We start from the raw sequence: 20,529 nt of genomic DNA, 5'->3' as shown, positions 1-20,529 counted from the left end.
CAAGACAGTCTAAGAGAGAGCTGGCAGTAATGAAACCCCTTACCACTTGACCCAAGAGAATTGGTTTATTATGGGCCAATCCCAAATCTGCCATTCATATCTAAATTTTTTGAAAAATAATGTCCTCTCAACTATGTTGAGACACTGTGCTTCAGTCAGGATAGACCACAACATTATCTTGCATAGCTTGAGAATGATGTTGGCATTAGTGGACAAGCATTAGCATGGTTTAGGTCTTATCTGCCTGACTGCTACCACATGTGTCTGAATGCAGATGTCTCATCAAACAAGTGTGGAGTGCCACAAGGCTCAGTATTGGGTGCTCTGCTTTTCTCCTTATATACACTTTCCTTGAGGGACATTTTCATTAGTTTTTACTGTTATGGCAATGATCCTCAATTTGATATTTCCTTTCAACATATGACAGTCCACAAAAGTGGGTGAATTGTTTGCCTGCCTGCCTGACATTAAACAGTGTAATGTAACTAACAATAGCTATTTACACTGAACAAAATTATAAACGTAACACTTTTGTTTTTGCCCCCATTTTTCATGAGCTGAGCTCAAAGATCTAAGACTTTTTCTATGTACACAAAAGGCCTATTTCTCTCAAATATTGTTCACAAATCTGTGTTAGTGAGCACTTCTCCTTTGCCGAGATGATCCATCCACCTCACAGGTGTGGCATATCAAGATGATGATGATTAGACAGCATAATTATTGCACAGGTGTGCCTTAGGCTGGCCACAATAAAAGCCCACTCTAACATGTGCATAGTAATTTTGTAACTACCTCACTAACTGTATTTTTTTGCACCATTTGTTCTTAGCGCAGATCGCAGCTAGTAGGTCACAAGCTCTCTGTAAAGTAATGCGTAGACGCATTATATGACGTTTAACCTCAATGATCCAATAGCAGCCTTCAAACATGTGAGAAGAAGTTGTGTTGAAATGCTGTGACTTTTGGTTAGTTCAATTAGAACATTTAAGTAGCTTTTATAAATGTGCCATTGATTTTTTTTTTTTTACTGGTGTGCTTCTTGAGGCAAAACAATGGCACTGACATATTTTACAACGAGTCAGTGAGAGTTGCTTTCAGTTAAAACAGCTCAAACATGAATATTAGTCTGGGACTAGCTTAAGACTTTTAGGGTTAGTGTCTAATCTTTTAATTATCCTACAAAAATGAAGCTGAATTCAAGCTTTCAGAAAAGAAAACAGAGAAAGCTGCAGGCGCTGACATTCACATTTACGCTGTTTGTCTTAATGTGAAGAATATCCCACATGTGTTGCTGCCACATGGAGTTCAGGAGAAGAAACACTCATCCTAGATCAACTTAAAGAGGACCTATTATGCAAAATCCCCTTTTACATGGCGTTTGAACATAAATGTGTTGGCAGTGTGTGTACACAACCACCCTATAATGGTTAATATTACCCACCCACACTCTTTTTTTAAATCCCCATAAATCATAAGCAGTGTCTCAGAAAAAGCTGTTTATGTGTTTTTGACAGTTTAAGCGCTATAGAAGAGAACTTAGTTTAATAATCACGGGATCCGCCGTCTGACATCCAGCTTTCTGTGCGCGTGCTTCGGACGTGTGCGCTCAGAAAACCATACATCCGAAGTTTAGACTGATATGGTTTTAAAATGCATGCATATAACAAACTTTCATGATGATGAAGAGCTGCAATGCAACGTGAACGTGGTAGAGATGATAATTAAAACAATTATAGCTTGATTCAATGAATAACGAGTGCTACAAGACTGGTTAGATACAGATGAGAAGATCCCTTATAGAAAACAACTGAAAAGTTTATAACTAACATTTACTTTATTCAAAAAGGTTCAAAAGAAGACCAACCTGTTTGTTCCTCATTTTCTTCTTGTTTCACACTGAATACTTCTTCAATCCTAATGTCTTCACTCTCCTCTTTAATAAACACCATCTTTATAATAGTGTCATGTGGATCTCAGTCGCTTCATCAGGACTTTTTCTGTGTGTTTGTCCTGTTTAAGATGAGAATAATTAACAGAAAGAAAAATAAATCCACACTACATCTCTAGGTTTAAATCTCAATCAGCTCTAGTTCAGTAGTTCAGTTCACTGGTAAGAGAGTCAGTCAGAGCGAGAGTTAATGGACTTAAACCTGATTAGACTAAAAATTTACTAGCACTAAAATGTAATAAAAGAATACATATTACACAGGCACTTAATATTTATTATTTATATTTAGAATTTTAATAAATACATTTAATATATTACACTACTTTAATAACTACAATTGTCATTACACGTGCGGTTTTTCTCTTTTTTGCGTTTTTAAAGGGATTGTGTTACTTTTGTGTCTATTTTCAGAATAAAAGAATAATAAAAAATGTTTAAATGCAAATAATACTGATATATCAGCGAAAATGGACTGTAAAAATATATAGGCACATAAATATAATTAGGCTACAGAATTCTTTAATTATTGTACGTCATCAGCTCAATTTAGGGACCATATGGTTTTTCACTTATTCATACTTTTTAGAGACCCTGTTTGTATTGTTTATATTTTCAGAAAAGAATAATAAACTATTTGAAAAGTAAATAATAATAACACATAAAATGACTGTAAAAATATAATTACATCTACATCATTCTTTAATTATTGCAAATAACATCACTTGAATGCATTTATAAATCAATTAAATAAAAAATAAATAAAACAATTATTACAGATTTCAATTTCACGATGTAACTAGAGATTACGTCCAGCTTGGATCCAGCCTCTTATGAAGACTTCTGATGACACAGCACCTTTGAATAGATGAAACCTACCCCTGCAAGGACTCCAGAACATCAAACATGGATGACTATACAAAATGATCATTTTATCATTGCTTTAACATGCACATTAATTTAGCTTAAATGCATATATGATATTTGTAAATACTATAATTTGTGGTATCTTATAACTGTATTTTCTGATATCATCTCATAAAATGCTATACAAACTCTAAGCACTTTTTACTGTAGAATTTTTTTTTTTAGGAAGCTTTGAACATGGCTCTTTACACACTGCACAATCAGCGCCTATTGCATTTTCTGCACAATTCGTGGTGCTGTTTCTCGGCCGCCTCAGAGGGTGCGTTAACTGGACATTATCCTATTATAGAAGGGCTACTACTCTAACAAAATACAAATTTTAAGCAGTTTTTACTGTGGATTTTTTTTTTTTTAGGACGCTTTGAACTTGACACATTACACAATGCACAAAGACCCGCCTATTGCAGTTTCTGCACATTTCACGGCGCTGTTTCTCGACCGCCTCAGAGGGTGCGTTAAAGTGGACATTATCACATTTAGTATAGCTACTCCTCTAACGAAATCCAAATTTTGAGCAATTATTACTGTGGAAGTATTTTTTTATGAAGCTTAGAACTTGACAATACACAATGCACAAAGAGCATTTTCTGCACAATTCGTGGCACTGTTTCTCGGCAGCCTCAGAGGGTGCATTAAAGTGGACATTATCCCATTATAGTAGAGCTACTACTCTAACAAATTCCAAATTTTAAGCATTTTTTACAGTGGAATTCTTTTTTTATGAAGCTTTGCATTTGACACATTACACAATGCACAAATAACTGCTTACTGCGCCTTCAGCCCAATTCGCGGTGCTGTTTCTCAGCCGCCTCAGAGGATGCGTTAAATTGGACATAAGCCCATTATAGTAGAGCTACTTCTCTAATGAATTATTCATTTTGAGCAATTATTACTGAGGAATTACTTTGAACTTGACATTACACAATGCAAAAAGAAACGCCTCTATCGTACATTCAGCCCATTTCGCGGCGCTGTTTCTCAGCCGCCTCAGATGGTGCGTTAAAGTGGTCATAAGCCCCTTATAGTAGAGCTACTCCTCTAACGAAATACAAACTTTAAGCACTTTTACCTGTAGAAGTTTTGTTTAATGAAGCTTTGAACATTACACAATGCACAATGAGCCGTATTGTGCCTTCAGCCCATTTTGTGGAGCTACTTCTATGCAATATGACTGGCCATATATCTATGTATATTTATATAAAACCTATATTTTTGATATTGACGGTTTCATAGTGATAACATCTTATAACAATTTCATAAAGTTTTCATATAGGATAAGATAACCAAAAAAAGTTTAGTAAATGATGAAGATAAATGAATTTCTTTGTTTAAGATTGGACAAAATGTATTTTCAGTTCTTCAAATCCAATTGTTATAGTTTTATTATAGTATTTTATTATTGTTATAGTGACAGAAAATTTATACTTGAAATTCACATACAGTCATTTGTCAACGCTTTTCACAATACATAATTTCAAAGCAGCTTTACAGAAAATGCAGGTTTCTATTACAAAACCGCAATAGGATTTTATGAGATATCAGAAAGCACAGTTATAAGATTAGTATTTACACAAATTAGTATTTACAAATATCATAGAAGATGCATTTAAGCAAAATTAGTGTGCAGTTTAAAGCAATGATAAAATGATCGTTTTTGAATAATCATCCATGTCTGATGTTCTGGAGTCCTTGCAGGGGTAGGTTTCATCTATTCAAATGTGTCTGAAGTCTTCATAAGAGGCTGGATCCAAGCTGGAGCATAATCTCTGGTTACCTTTAATTTGTAATAATAATAAAAAATAAATAAAGTTGTTTTTTTTTTTTTATAAATTCAAATTATGTTATTTGCAATAATTAGGCAAGAATGATGTAGGCCTAATAATATTTTTTACAGTCATTTTATGTTATTATTATTTACCTTTCAAAATAGTGTATTATTCTTTTCTGAAAATAGATAGGCCTACAATATAAACAGGGTCCCTAAAAAGTGTAAATGAGAGAAAAACCACACATGGTCCCTAAATTGAGCTGATGACGTACAATTTTTAAAGAATACTGTAGCCTAGTTATATTTATATGCCTTTATATTTTTACAGTCCATTTTCGCTGATATATCAGTATTATTTGCATTTAAACATCGCTTATTATTCTTTTAGTCTGAAAATAGACACAGTAACACAATACCTTTAAAAAACGCGAAAAAGAGAAAAACCACATGGTCCTCAAGTTGAGCGTCAATAAGAAGCCAGCAAACGCGGAAGTTCGCGTCATTTAAGGTGGAATGGATAGCGTCAATAAGAAGCTGCGAATAAGAAGCTGGATTCAGCCTCGTAAGTGGCATAGAGAGCTAAATGAGCTGCACATATTCTGTTACTCATGTATCGATTCACTTTTACTCATAAATAATAACGTTCATACACCGTTACATTCAACAACTATTAAGCCATTTTACAAAAAAGAAATTAATCTAAGATTGCCTGACCGGGTTGCATTGATTTAAACACTAAATGTTTAAGAACACAAACCTTTCTTCAGCCGAATCCCAACAGATAGAGGAGCGCGGCGCATACTTATGACGTCACAACACATAGCCAAAATAAAAGTCCCATTCAGACGCTGCTGTCTAAAAAAGTGGATAGAAATGAACATACAATAAACAAATCATTAAAGAGATGTCAGAATATTTCAGAGTTTAATTATTTGTGAAATACATAAATTAATGTTGTCCAATGATGTGTTGAAAATATTTAGAACCTCTAATGAAAAAGAAAAAAAGTGCGAGATGTGTCTAAAATGCAAAATGGTATACTGTATAGGCGTACTGTATAGGCGTACTGTAGCTAATCAATTTTAGGTTACTTAGGAACATTTAATTCGATACTGAGTAATATGACTATGGACTTAAAGCCCATAAGAAATTTTACCATGATGTACTATAGTACATACCACGGTATACCATAGTAGTACCATGGTACCTTACATATAACCATGGTACATACTATATAGTACTTCAGATATTATCATGGTACCATGGTGCTGTAGATGTTACTATGGTACATAGTATGGTACCTCAGATATAACCATGGTACATTCTGCTGTACAGATATTACCATGGTACATACTACCTCAGATATAACCATGGTACCTCAAATATTGCCATGGTACTTTGCACGGTACTGCAGACATAACTATTACCATGGTACATCTTGAGCAAATAAATAAATAAATAATATAAAACAAACCACACTTGAGTATTTTGAAAACCAAAAACACTGTACCCACACAAGTACTAGTAACTGATTGATGAGGGCTCAAGCAACATCTAGCATGACCCATTGTCCTCCTACCCATTGTCCCACTTAACAAGTAGTTTTACAAGTAGTTTTACTTTTGATACTTTAACTACTGTTTTACTAACAAATTCATTAGGAATACAGTGTAAAATAAATTAATACAATAATCATCTATTAAAAAAAAGAACAATATTGCAATAAAGAAGTCTTGCTTATCAATTTTCATTGGTTTAATTTACCCAGAGATTATGGTGTAGAGACACATTACAAGCCATTAGAGGGCGCTATTTGCACTCGCGCTTCCCGCTTCTCGTGTTGCCTAGGATACAGACCGCAGTGGTAATTGTACACAAATAGTCTTTTTGGAAATATGTAACGTTACGCTCTTTATGAATTTAGTAACTGTACAATTGAAGTTGGCTGGTTGCTTATTGAGGGTGATTATGATCCTGACGTGGACAAAGAATATGTGGTATGGTGGTCCCAAAACGGTAAAACGACTGCTTGGACTGACAAGATATTGTCAATTAACGGTAAGTTTAGCTAATGTTAAGTTATAGTTTCACTCAGCTAGCATAACATTAGATTAAGATTAGTTTGTCATTGTATCTGTAATATCTGTGTCTGTATATATGTACCTGTTTGTACTTTATGTCTATGTATCTATCTGTAACGTGTCTGTTCTCCTTTCCTTTCCTTCTTTTCTCTCTTTAGGTGAAGTTAAATCTGTCTTCCCAGAAAAGTCGGATGCTGAAATTAAGGGATTCATTCGCCAGAAGTTGTCAAATGCAGCCAAGATCATAAAAAGACAATCATGCTAAATCTATGGAAAAATAAAATAAAATGGGAAAAACATTTTTTAGTTTACTGTCTTTTTATTTGCCTGAGCTAAATATTTAAATTCATGTACATTTGACAGTTGTAGGTATGGTACAAATACCATGGTACACGTCCCATTGTACTATTAAAAATACCATGGTCTATGTACCATGGTGCATATCATATGTACTGTCAAAAATACCGGGGTACTAGTACCCAGAGCCATATAGAGAGAGAGTTGCGACAACGGAAGTTCAAAATGCTTAGTTGTCACGTGATTCGCGTAGACCTCAGATAGTTCCAGGAAGTGCTTCAGCGACAATTCAAATCGATGGAGTTAGAGAGCAGGGGTGCGTTCTCCGATAACGTTGTCTCTTAGCGCGCTACGAAGACTCAAAAGGTACACCTTAACTACAGGTATACATTTCCTACGTGTGTTCTCCGAACTATACCTTAGGATGTTGCTTAAGGTAAACCTTCTTAAAGGGATACTCTACCGTTTTTTCATATTAAACTATGTTATTCCCTTAACTAAGACGAGTTGATACATACCTCTCTCGTCTCAGTGCGTGCACTAAATCCCTCTGTCTTGCGGCGAAACTTTGTTAGCCCAGTTCATTTAATATGGGCCAAGCAGAGAAGCTACCAAACACCTCCACGTTTTCCCTATTTAAATACAGTTACTCGCGAAGTGTAACTCGACCTAGGACGGTGACACAAAACAAAACGTTGCGCTTTTCTAAGCGTGTAAAATGGATAACTATTTTGTATGGCGGAATACCATAGCAAGTGCTTGTAAGCACTTCGACTTGGCGCAGTAATATCTTCACTCGTGAAAAATCCTCTCACCGGCCCCCGCTCCCTCTAGTGAAGATATTACTGCGCCAAGTCGAAGTGCTTACAAGCACTTGCTATCAACTCGTCTTAGTTAAGGGAATAACATAGTTTAATATGAAAAAACGGTAGAGTATCCCTTTAAGTTCGACCTTAGCAGGTGCTGTCCATGGTGGAGGTGCTGAATAGGTTGAAATCGATGCCTCGATGATCGATTGTGCGCTCTTTCCTTCACAGCGGTATAGGTAAAGTATTGAGAAAACAATGTTCTTTATAAAGAAGCGTTTTAGAAATAGTACAAACTGCATTTATCGGGGCTCATTGAAATATGTACATGCAGAAATAAATATGAGTATGTGTTTATAATTTAGCAAGTGTGCAATCCCAAACCCTCACGGCCATAAGTGTGTTAATGTTCTCCACAACGTATGCTGATTATCCACCAGCCGTATCACATTATTGGCGTAAATCGCTCATTTGTGTAATTGGATGATTTCCTCAATAAAAGCGCAAACATGAGAGACATACCGACATTCACTATGTCGGGAAAAAAAGTCAGCAAAAAGAGATCGGCCAGCTTCACTGCTGCCGAAATGTCTATACTGCTGGATGAGGTGGAACACCACAAAGGTGTATTATTCGCTAGTTTCCGCACAACGGTCTCCAACAAAAAAAAAAAAGAACTCTGGGAAAGCATAGCCATGAAATTGGCAGCGTCTGGTTCCTGCCCATTGAGACAGTGGGACGTGATCCGTAAAAAATGGCACGATTTTGCCAGCGCTGCCAAAGCGAGAGGCGCAGCAGTCCGGAGAGACCGGGAAAGAACTGGTGGGGGACCCAGCTCTGTGCCTGCACTCAGTCGCGATGAGGAAAGGGCCCTGGCAATCCTTGGAGAAGCGGCCTCACAGGGTATCTCAGGGGGGATTGATCTGAGAGCAGGTGTGGATACATTGCCGCAGAGCACTTAATCTTTACCTCCTCGACCCAACACACCCTCTTCCCCTGCCAGCACTGACAGCGCTTCTTCAGCACCGGCGTCACCACACCTGTCCGCACCTTCACTACCATTGACAGAGGTAGCCCAGCACCAGCAATCCGGCTCCAGAAGGCGTCCTTTAATCCGATGCGACTGCAGTGATGAGCTGGTGAAGCTAGAAAAAGAGAAGCTACAACTTCTGCGGGGAATGGAGCAAGGGCTACAAGAGGCAAACGACATCGCCCGAGCCACGCTGGAGGTGGAAAAGGCAAAGGTTCATATTATGGAAAAGCAGTATGCTTTGTCCGAGGCACAGTTTCAAAGGCCATCAATTTCCGTTCCAATAATACTCCCAGATCAAGGTAAGGTTTTATGATGTTTGGTAGAGTGTCATGTTGTTTTTAATCTAACTATTCTTTTACGTTACAGGTGAACCATCGCCGACCCAGTAACAGGCTTATTCACATTTTTCTGTTTTCTGTGGTGTGCCTTTTCAAATTTACTTTCAAAAGTATTTTCAAATAAAACACGATTAAAAGCAAAACTGTTGTCATCAATGTTGGGTTTGCAGATCATCTTTAACCCTCTGAGGTCTAAGGGCATTTTTTCACTTTTTCTTCGATTTTACATATCTTATTAAATTCACATTTTAAAGGCAATTACATAACACAATCCCATGTGTTTTATATCAAAATGTGCAGAGAAAACCCAGCTCTCTTAATGATGAGGTCACCACTTGTCCTAGAGCATTGTGTAAAGAGAGAGAGAGGGATAATTTGGCTCTAAAAGATGAAAAATATAAGTCCGATTTTTGAAATTCTTCAAATCTCTTGTGGAAACATACCATTACTCATGTGGACGAATTATTTTGGTCCTTGATATGGGTTTGCCAAAGTCTTAGGGTCACAAAAGTAGTGTAATATATGAATAAAATAGTTGATAATAAATAAGAATTGTCTAAAGTGACATTTTGAAAAAACGTTTTTTAGTACAAGTTTTGTCTGTGACTCTACCTTTTACCAAATGTTAGAGGGACTGAGATAAAATAGGACTAAAATAACTTCCTTCTACATATCAAGCTTTATGGGATGTGTGCAACTGAAAAAGTAGCATTACAACAGGTTTTTCTTTCAAGCAAAACTTTTACTTTGTGAAAAAAAACTCACTACTAACAATATTCACAAAATGTACACATTTTCATGTTTTCTTGTCTACATTACATGTCAACTTTTCAAAAAATGTTTTCAAACCAAAGATGAACTATATATTAGAAATAACACAGAAACCCACCACTATTTACAATATTTACACAATGTGCATGTTTTCATGTTTCAGTTTTTCAGCTGTCATGCCATGCTGCAAAACAGTTTCTGTCCAGCTGCATGCAAAGCGCAACATCACACTCCCTGCATTTCCAAGGTGTGTCCTTTCTCTGGCCTTGGCTTTGGCAATGCTCACACCTGCTGCGACCTGTAGTGGCTTTTGTGGAAGAATCTGCTGCATGAACGGCAATTGGCACAGGAATATGACCTGCAGGTACCGGGACTGGAGCAGTATGGAGAGGCTTACCACAGAGTTCAACAGTCAGCTCCTCCATGAAAGCTTTGTGTGTCATGGGTGTTGTTTGCTGGGCCAGACAGAGTTCCTTGTGGAGGATGTAGCTGTTGGTGGTGGCAATGTCCAGAAAATGGTAAAACAGGTGTCTGTACCAGCGCATTGTTTTGTGTTGTGCAGAGTAATACTGAATGAGCTGGTCTGAATGATCACCTCCCCCCATGTGTTCATTGTACTCCATAACTGGTGTGGGACAGGGGATTGATGTCCTTGTCCAAGAGCCATCTTGTTGTTTCACCCTCCTCTGCACAGCGCTACCAGAGTATGCTGTGTGAAGTGTGAAGTGTGGAGCAGACTGATACTTCCCTCGTGTCCATCCATTTCACATAGATGAGGGGGCCGTCCCGGATCCATCTTATGGAGCCTCTTTCTGACTTCTTTGTGAGGGCGTTATTTGTTGTACGAGGGCAGTCCTTGCGGTTCTCCCTGTAGGTCCCACAGGCAGCAAATTTTTGCTCATGGAGAGCCCTGAAGAGCTTGGGGCTGGAATAAAAATTGTCCATGTAAATGTGGTAGCCCGTGCCAAGGTAACCTGGTTGTACCAGGGACATCACAACATCATAGGAAAGGCCATGTCCAGAGGGGATGTCACTTTTGCCGGTGTAAATGGAAAAGTCCACTGTATAGCCATTCCGTGAGTCTGCCAAGACAAACAACTTGAATCCCCACTTTATCGGTTTTGCCTTCATGTACTGCGTCATCCCAGTTTTGGCCTTTGATGCAACCATTCTTTCATCCACAGCCACATCTCTGTGAGGATGATAAAATGACTTGCAGGCATTTTTGATGGTGTTCATCAGGGGTTTCAGTCTGAAAAGTTTGTCATGGTCGGCTGTGCCCTTTTTTTTGTCGTTCTGGACATCCTCTTCAGGGTCGCTAAGGTGAAGGTTCCAAGAAAGTGCTCTGTATCTGTCCCGTGGCATGATCTGTACTGGAAGTGGCAAAGAAAAGAAGTGATTCTGTCTCCAGTAATCTGCAATGCTGTCGAGTTTCACCATGGCCATGTACAGAAGCAGTCTAATGTACTTGTAAAACTCCCCAATGTTCACATCTAACCATTTATATTTCTTTCCCTGTGCCATTTGTTTAGCAGCCTGCTTGTTTGTGTTTTGGCACAGTGTTTGTATGGTTTGTACAGGGAAGAAAAGTTTGAAGAGGTCGAGGGGTGTATATGTGGAAGTGGAGCTGAGCTGTGGCCCTGGTGTTCGAGCTGGTTGAAACCTGGAGACAGGGGGAGCGATGTCTGGGTCTTTTTCCGCCTTCCAAGACAGTGGAGTTGGCTGCTGTGTAGGTGGGGGTGCTGGTTGATGCTGGAGGATACGGGACCTCTTGGCTGGCCGGGTTGGTGATGATGGTTGCTGTGTAGGTGGGGGTGCTGGTTGATGCTGGGGGGTACGGGACCTCTTGGCTGGCCGGGTTGGTGATGATGGTTGCTGTGTAGGTGGGGGTGCTGGTTGATGCTGGGGGGTACGGGACCTCTTGGCTGGCCGGGTTGGTGATGATGGTTGCTGTGTAGGTGGGGGTGCTGGTTGATGCTGGGGGGTACGGGACCTCTTGGCTGGCCGGGTTGGTGATGATGGTTGCTGTGTAGGTGGGGGTGCTGGTTGATGCTGGAGGATACGGGACCTCTTGGCTGGCCGGGTTGGTGATGATGGTTGCTGTGTAGGGGCTGGTGGTGACCTGGTGGCAGGCACAGGTGAGGCTGCCTGTGTTACACTGGGCCCTAGCTGTGAATCCTCTCTGAAAACAAAAAAAACCCCACAAAAACAAATTGCATTATCAATTTCATTGAAATAAAGTTTACACCTCCTCTCTTGATTTCATTCCAGATCTCGCTCTCTCTCACACACACACACACACACACACACACACACATCAATCTACTAACAAGAATGTGGAGGATGTGTGAGGATTTGACATATCCTTCAGCTAATCTTCTCTTTATCTATTCAAATTGATCACATGTGCTAGCTGTCCTGTCCACCCCAAATCACAGCAAATAACACCTGAATGAGATGTGTGAATACTGTCTCTTCCATTTCAAAACTCTACAGAGATTTACAATTTTACATTCAGTATAAATATAGGCCTACTAAACATAAATAAATAAATTGATATGAAAGGTCAAGCCACATCTATACAAGTATAAACAATATGATAAAATAGTAAATGGCCAAAACATATTGATTCATCACTACAAGAGATAATGTTATTCAAATTGTGAATGGAGGTGAATAAATATTATTACATTAGTTATCAAAAGGAGACCACCAAGAACAGCCTACATCGTTACTATTTGTAAGTGTACCCTAGTTTTACACAAGAAAATAACTTTTACAGAAAGTAAACGCTTTGCATAAGGCGCAAGTTCAGATAAGTTACACAAAGCAGCACAGCTTATTTTAGTCAAGATGGTCACAGTTAGCCAAGCACAAAGTGCACCATGCGAACAAGGTTTTTATAAAATAAATACGCTTACCCGTCTTTAACTGGATCTCTTCTGTGATCATAATCCTCATCTTCATCAGAAGAAAATCCATCAGGCTCGGAAACTCGCCTTTCATCCTCATCGCTGCTCTCAAAAACCACCGCAAGTACGTCTTTCAATGTCATCGCCATTATCTCTCCTCGTCTTCTTCTTACTTTTCCTCTTCTTTATATATGTTTTTGCCATGTTTTTTTCGCGGACTTTTTCTTTCGCGGACTTTTTTACTCTTTCTCTCTGCATGTCACTCAGCTTGGTATTTTCCTCACTGTGAGGAGGAGATGGGAGGGTACTTATGGATTTCACCCGCATCTATTGGTTGGCTTCACACAAAATGCAGACAGGCAAGCTAGCCCACCAATCACGCAAGGTGAACGGTCTTCTTCTTTTTTTTTTTTCTTTTTTTTTTTGGGTGAACGGTCATCTTGTATTCCCTCTTGCTCTCTGTGTGAGTCACGTACAATCTCGCTAGAATAAGGACGTTGAAGCTGAGAATCTATCGATTACGGCAAAATCAGAACCATTTATGTGTGCTTTACAATCGCGGAGATATTAATAGAAACATTTAGTCAACATCGAGTTGACGCGCCCGCGCGTCATCCGACCTCAGGGGGTTAAAGGAAATATCCTTTTCCATCTCATGAAAGTGTGTGTAAGAAGTTTACATTACTTTTAATTGGGGTGTTTTTAGGCATGCAAAAAGCAATGAGTGACACTTTTCCCCAAGTATATAATATACCCGTATCCACATCATCAATTTTCACTACGAGGTTAATGCTGTGTATTTTTTTTTTTTTTTTTTATATATATATGCATGCAAAGCCAATTGTAAGTACAAATAGCACACATGCTATAGTAGGTACACAGCGCAAGGAGATCGGGTAGCCTAGGTATTGTGACACCACCTTTTGAAGTACTAAAGTAAAAAAATAAAAAAATAAGGTGATTGGGGTTTCAGCATTTAAGTGAAATGGCATGGGAATAGGTGACAAATGAACTGTGTGCACAACTTCAATTTATTAGAGAAACACACAAATAAAGGAGGAATCTGAGTGGTCGATTTAAACAAAGAAATTGCTTGAAAAAATATTAACCAAAAATAGAGTGAATCATTTGGTGCCTCGTTTGCACACCAGCAGCGTGTAGGGCATCTCGTAATTCAGGTGGGTTGTGGAAACCTGCTTCCTCTTCCTCCTCTTCTTCCACCTCTTCTGGCAAAGCTGCACCTCCAATAACTGCAATGTTGTGTAGCATGGCTGTAGCTACTACTACTGCACAACATCTTTGTGGCTTCAGACGCAACCCTCCAGCAGATTTATGAAGGCAACGGAAACGCATCTTCCAGCACCCAATCGAGCGCTCCACCAAGTTGCGGGTACGAGCATGTGCAGCGTTGTAACTGTGCTCAGACTGCGTGGTGGGGTTGGTGACTGGATTAAGAAGGTATGTTCTTAGGGGGTAGCCGCTGTCTCCTAAAAAAATGCTCTGCCCAAAAACTCTTCTTTCTGCGTCTTGACCCACCGCTGAATTGGCCCACACAAAGCTGTCGTGTGTGCTACCAGGCCACTTTGCCACTACGTCTGTAATCACTCCCCTGTGATCAACTACCACTTGGACATTGATAGCCGCGAAGCCCTTGCGACAAATGAAGGCCTGGTCGAGTGCTGATGGGTTGGAGATGTGAATAAGTGTCCCGTCCACAAGGCCAATTACTTGCGGGATACCCGCAATGGCATGGAAGCCTTGATGTGTCTCCATCACTTCGTGCATTGTGAAAGGCATACGTATGTAATCAGTGGCGTGGCGAAGCAGTACGTTTGTGACTGAGTGAACGCACAGCCACACTGAGGTCTTACTCAGCCCATATCCATCCCCAACAACCTCCAGAAAACTCCCCACGGCATAAAAACGAAGAGCTGAATTTCGGGGCTGAGGGGGTAGCTCCGTCGAGTTTGTCTTGACAAATCTGGGCCAACAAGATGCAAGAGCTGCAGAATTTGCTCCCGTGGCAGGCGCATTTTTTTTACAATGGTCTCTTCTGACATGGTAGTCAGTGGACTAAAGTGTTCTCTTATAAAGTAGTTGACATACAGTACACTAACTGGCTCCGCGGACGGCGCCGTCTTTGATTTAAAACAAGTACTCGCTGTCTCGCTGCCATAGCTATAAAGTTTGTGTAAACTCATCTTTCTTTATATAGACTCCTAAGCCTTTTCTGTCAAATGGTTCGCCAGCTGATGTGCCTTAGGATAGTAGCCTAATTAAAAAAAGCTAACAACCATTAGTGTATGGAAACTTTATTAATGAAAACACTTCCATACACTGGGTGTAGGCTATAACAACTTAAGTATTTTATGTGTAAAATTTTAAAGTAAAGTAAAAATGTAATTTTAATACTAAATCAGATTTTATATTAAATGTTCATATAAAATGTTCTATGTGTAATTAAACTGCGATGTAAAAAAGCTTTTTGCGTAGTGGTGGCCACTAGCGGTATGAACCGTCAGCAGCGATAAGGTATAGCTAAGAGCGCTCCAGACCAACCTTACGAACGTATGACTTACAGAAGGTATACTTAACTAAGAAGGTTTCGCAAACCACGTATTAACGATAAGGTACTTCTTAAGGTACAACTTAAGAACGACGTAGCGTTAAGGTAGTTTCGGAGAACGCACCCCAGAACTGTGATTTTTGGTAGTTTGTAGTCAATAAATTAATTAATTGATTTACAATATGTATATAATACACTGATATGTGAATGTAGTATGTGTTTGTAGTTACAGTAATTTTATTTTTAAAAGATACAAATCTGCTAGTATTTAATGTTTATAGTGGTCAACCAGCGTTGCCTGCCGTTTGTTAACATATTTCTGGCTATGTACGTTAACTGTTACCTTGGTTAAAGACCGTGTTGCAGTTGTTTTGAAGTATTTCAAGTATTTCATTTAGTTTCGCGTTTAAAGTCTGTGTAGAGAGAATGGTGTCGTCTTAGCGGCCCCTAATTTAATAACTAATGATCGTTCCGACGGAAGCGAATCAATGAACAATAACTTTAGCTGGAAAATAACTTTATTAAAGAACCGCTATAAAGCCAAAACAATCCCTGTTACCATAAATTATACGTGTATCTCTGTAAAGCTGTTTTGAAACAATCTACATTGTTAAAAGTGCTATATAAATGAAGATGACTTGACTATTTTTTTTGTTCTTAAACTAGAATATTTAAAGGTATCACGTAATGTTCACTATGGTTTCACAAGGACAGAGACTTGCAGGTAACAGGTGTTTCTCTTAAAAAAATCCATTGCAAACAAGTAAAATGTATAATTTAATTAAGTGAAATTTCATTAATCTTAATGTTTACAATGCTTATGCACCCCATGCACTTATTACTGTATAAATTAATACATAATATATTAATGTATAATATTACATTTTCAAACAAAACATGATTATTCACACACACACACACACACACATTATTTCATTAGTGTCCATGTGCATTTACTTTTACCATAATATGATAAATTCATGACCTACATCACTTTAATCTATAAAACCTATTTATTTGGTTATTTTATTATAGTAATTAAAGTATACATGATAATGCATCGTCCAGAGGAGCCTTAATGATGAGTGAAAAGGGTTGTAGATCTCTCAAATACTGGTAAAAACTGCTTTCAAGTATGGGTAGGTTGGTACACTTTCCATGTCAGGTGAATTTAAACATTTAGAAATGTTTACAGCTGAAACTTGTTTAAATTTCAAAAAGTCAAAGTTCACTACTCAAAAATATACATTACATCAGTTTTAATATATATATATATATATATATATATATATATATATATATATATATATATATATATATATACTTTTGCATTGAGTTAGCACAATGGGATTTATAAATGTTTAATAAACTGCACGTCAAGCATGTTGTTCTTGTGGTGTCTGACACAGAGAGGAGAAAATATGCTGAAACTGAAGGTGAGGGTACAGCGTCAGTGCAGGGAGTCTTCATGATCCACTGAATCCCTTTGAGCTTCTTGTGTTGAGAGAGATAAAGGAGACAGAAACGGGACAAATTATATACAGTAGTAGTATATATATATTACATGTTGTGGTATTTAGTATTATTCCCCATTAAGTCTAGTGTGATTTGTTTTTTAAAATGGCTTGCTGCTTTTAAGCATTGTTTTTAATCTCACAAATAAACTTCCATTTCCCTTTCCCATCAATCCAAAAATCAGCTGAGCTGAAACATAATATAGACAGCCTAATAGTCAACAGAAACACAATGTCTAAAAAACTCCACCCATACGTTTTTGTTACTCAAAAATGCAATCTAAAATAATGTTTTTGTTTTGTTTTGTTATTGCACATTTAATGAGGAATGAAACGGATATTCTCATTTTATCACTTCCACATATCACACTCCCCAATGTTATATTTAACCCCTGTTTAGAAGCCTTTCCCTCTTATTACACAACAAAGGATAAAACTGCATTAATAGAACGGGTTTAACCATTAATAGGCTGTTCGTGGTTTGTTATGCGCTACTAACTTTATCCAATGACCTTTTATCTGATAACGTCCCCTAAAACTACTAATTTAGAGAGCAATAATCAACTAGCATGCTTTAATACAAGTTAATTTGACTCAGATGTACTGATAATATACAATCGTATTCTTTAAACGTCTCACCTTTTATAAAAGTCCATCACAAACGGTCTGTTCTACCGCGCTGCTGCTACTTCCGGGAACTATTGAGGGGCTCCACGAGCCGCCATACGCTGTAAAAAAGCGTTCCATTGTTGTCAATGGAGTTGTCGCAACTCTCTCTCTATATGGCTCTGCTAGTACCATGGTACAAATACCATGGTAAAATTTCTTATGGGAAGGATTTCACAATTTCTTCGTTTGGTACTTTTGATTACTTTATCAAATTTTATGTTATGGTTTATCAAAAGTTATGGTTGTGTGATTTATAGATACTGGGTTCATGTATGTATTTGTGATGTTGTTCTGTTTGCGATGTCTAGATTGCAAATGCATGTTTTGTACGGGCGGCGCCGGCGCTACCATGGTTTCCAGTTTTGTATGTTTGCAGAGGATTTGATTTCGTCTATATGTCTGTTTGTCGTATGGGTTTAATGTGTCACTTTTTATTTAAAGCTTATGGCTATAGATTAAATAGTTACATGTAGTAACAAATTTTTTATCGTTGTCATGTTTGTTGTACTTGGTGTATTGGTATTGGTGTTTAGGTAATCAATTTGTTATAATTTGAAGTTGAAAAAGTAAATTTGTTATGAACAACTTTTTTTATTGTCTTGTGGTTGATGCACGTGTTTTTCGCATAAAATAAGTAGGTTATGTAATGTATAGTTGTTATGGCTTTACGATGATGTTATATGGAGAACTAATGTAACATCAATGAAGTGTTTTACATTTTAAATTGTACATATTTTAAAGATAATTTTGAAAATTGATTTAATGTGTAATTGCTTGTAGATGAGGAAATGTATATAAAAAAATTTTTTGTAAATGTTATACACATTAAATAGATGTTTTGGATTTATATGCAATTAGGATTTGATATAGGATATATAATAAATTAGATGTTATAGTTAAGTTTGGAAATGTATTTGTTGTGGTTTATTAATGTACTTTTTATGTTTTTGATTGTTTGCAACAGTAATGATGAGCAATATGGCAAAGAGAGGGAAAGTTGAAGTTGAGGGATTTCTCCACGATGTTTCGGAGATGATCCAGAGTGGAGATCGCTACAAATATTTTACAGCTGTGTTGCAGGAGGCACAAAGAAACTGTAGAGTGGTCATATTTGACCATATGAAACACAATACATTTTGCAGTGCAGAAAAAGACAGATATGTATTACAGTTTTATAATGGGCAACGTTTAATAGAGGTGGGAGATGAGTGAAAAATGTAATGGGGTCATTTACTGTTATTGTTGATATGTTATATCTTGGTAAGTGATATATTATTTTGATCCTAATGTTGGTGTGAATCAATTGGACAAATGTGGCACCTGTTAACTTGCAGGTTAAATGCTGTTAGTAATCAGTAATTGGCTTGTCACTAGGGATGTAACGATATCGTCATGTCATAATTTGATACATATCACGATAGTGAAGTGACGATTACGGCTGTCGCGACAACCGCAAAATTGTAAAACTGCGCTACCGAGAAGCCAACCGCAGAGGAATGCAAGTAACGGTTCAACGGTTAATTTTTGGCTTCAATATCTCGAGGAAAAGAGGTTTTCCCCTAGCGTAAGATACTTACGAACCTCTCGTAAGAGAACCTCTCGTAAGAGAACGCCAAAATTTCTGTACATTTGCTCTTTCCACTTCGTTAATGGCAGACCCATTGAAGATCATCCCTTTAATATTTGGCCACTTCTTTACGATCGAAATGTTACAGCTACTGTAATTTCTTGAACAATAACATGTGGACATCAAAACACGCAAACTCATGAGGGTTTAAACTTTTATTTTGAAGATGCGATGAATGAACAGTTTGAATATTTCGAAAAATATTGATGTATTCTCCTGTATAGACATAGGTTTATAGATGATTAATGTTAAAAGCGCATATTTTTATTACATATTTTACACTTTTTACAAAATTAAATGTCATCATCCAGACTGAATATGCAAGTGATTTCTGAAACTGCTGTATTTAGTAAACCTCTTACCACATACAGAACACTACAGTTGATTTCAGGAATGAGTTTGCAAATGACGGTTCAGGTCTCTTTGATATCTGAAACTCTTCTCACACTGACGACACGTGTAAGGCTTCTCTCCAGTGTGGAGCCTCATGTGAATCTTAAGGTTTCCTTTGCAAATTAAACTTTTTCCACAGTGAGGACAGGTGAAAGGCTTCTCTCCAGTGTGAGTTCTTATGTGAACCTCAAGGATTGATTTGTTTATAAAACTCTTTCCACACTGAGAGCATATGAAAGGCTTCTCTCCAGTGTGAATTCTCATGTGATTCTTAAGATATTCTTTTTGTGAGTAACTCTTCCCACACAGTTTGCAGGTGTGAGGCTTCTCTCCAGTGTGAGCTTTCATGTGTAATTCAAGGCCTTTTTTATTTATAAAACTCTTTCCACACTGAGAGCATATGAAAGGCTTCTCTCCAGTGTGAATTCTCATGTGTTTTTTAAGGTTCCCTTTTTGAGTGAAACTTTGTCCACACTGTTGGCAGGTGTAAGGCTTCTCTCCAGTGTGAATGCTCATGTGGCCTTTAAGGTTTTCTTTGTGTGCAAAACCCTGTCCACACTGTTGGCAGGTGTAAGCCTTCACTCCAGTGTGAATTCTCATGTGTTTTTTAAGGTTTCCTTTTTGAGTGAAACTCTTTCCACACTGTTGGCAGGTGAAAGGCTTCTCTCCAGTGTGAATTCTCATATGTTTTTTAAGGCTTCCTTTTTTAGTTAAACTCTTTCCACACTGATGGCAGATGCAATAATTCTTAGATACGTTTTTCTGACCTTTTCTTTTATGTGATGAAGTCTTTTTAGTCTCTGTGGATTTTTCTCCAGTCATGACATCATGATGTTCATCACACTGATCTTTCTCATCATTTTCATAAAATTCTTGACTTTC

At 37.8% G+C, this 20,529-nt stretch overlaps 1 protein-coding gene and 2 long non-coding RNA genes across 5 annotated transcripts in view; 2 read left to right on the top strand and 1 right to left on the bottom strand.

Annotated features, from left to right (window-relative positions):
- The window catches only part of LOC309497430 (uncharacterized protein), a 34,438-nt gene extending 13,954 nt beyond the window's left edge, over nucleotides 1-20,484 (bottom strand). Inside the window, exon 1 of one of the 3 annotated variants that reach the window (XM_082167716.1) lies at nucleotides 20,415-20,484. In XM_082167716.1, coding sequence (XP_082023842.1) covers nucleotides 20,415-20,469 — 55 coding nt within the window. In that variant the 5' untranslated portion in view covers nucleotides 20,470-20,484. Of the gene's footprint in view, nucleotides 1-1,864; nucleotides 2,011-20,414 lie in introns of those variants that run through there. The other 2 variants (XM_082167715.1, XM_082167714.1) reach the window with 2 other exon arrangements.
- LOC309497486 overlaps nucleotides 2,728-20,529 on the top strand; it is a 27,265-nt gene continuing 9,463 nt past the window's right edge. Inside the window, exon 1 of the long non-coding RNA XR_014205560.1 lies at nucleotides 2,728-3,322. This is a non-coding gene — a long non-coding RNA (uncharacterized lncRNA). The remainder of the gene's footprint in view (nucleotides 3,323-20,529) is intronic.
- Nucleotides 6,295-7,020, top strand: LOC309497488. Its single transcript, XR_014205562.1, has 2 exons — nucleotides 6,295-6,698; nucleotides 6,880-7,020. It is a non-coding gene; the product is annotated as an uncharacterized lncRNA (long non-coding RNA).

The sequence above is a fragment of the Leuciscus leuciscus genome (assembly GCF_965113295.1).
Source record: "Leuciscus leuciscus genome assembly, chromosome: 4".
Lineage (NCBI taxonomy): Eukaryota > Metazoa > Chordata > Actinopteri > Cypriniformes > Leuciscidae > Leuciscus > Leuciscus leuciscus.
Note: the sequence above shows the minus strand (reverse complement) of the source record. Positions and strands in the feature narration are given on the sequence as shown.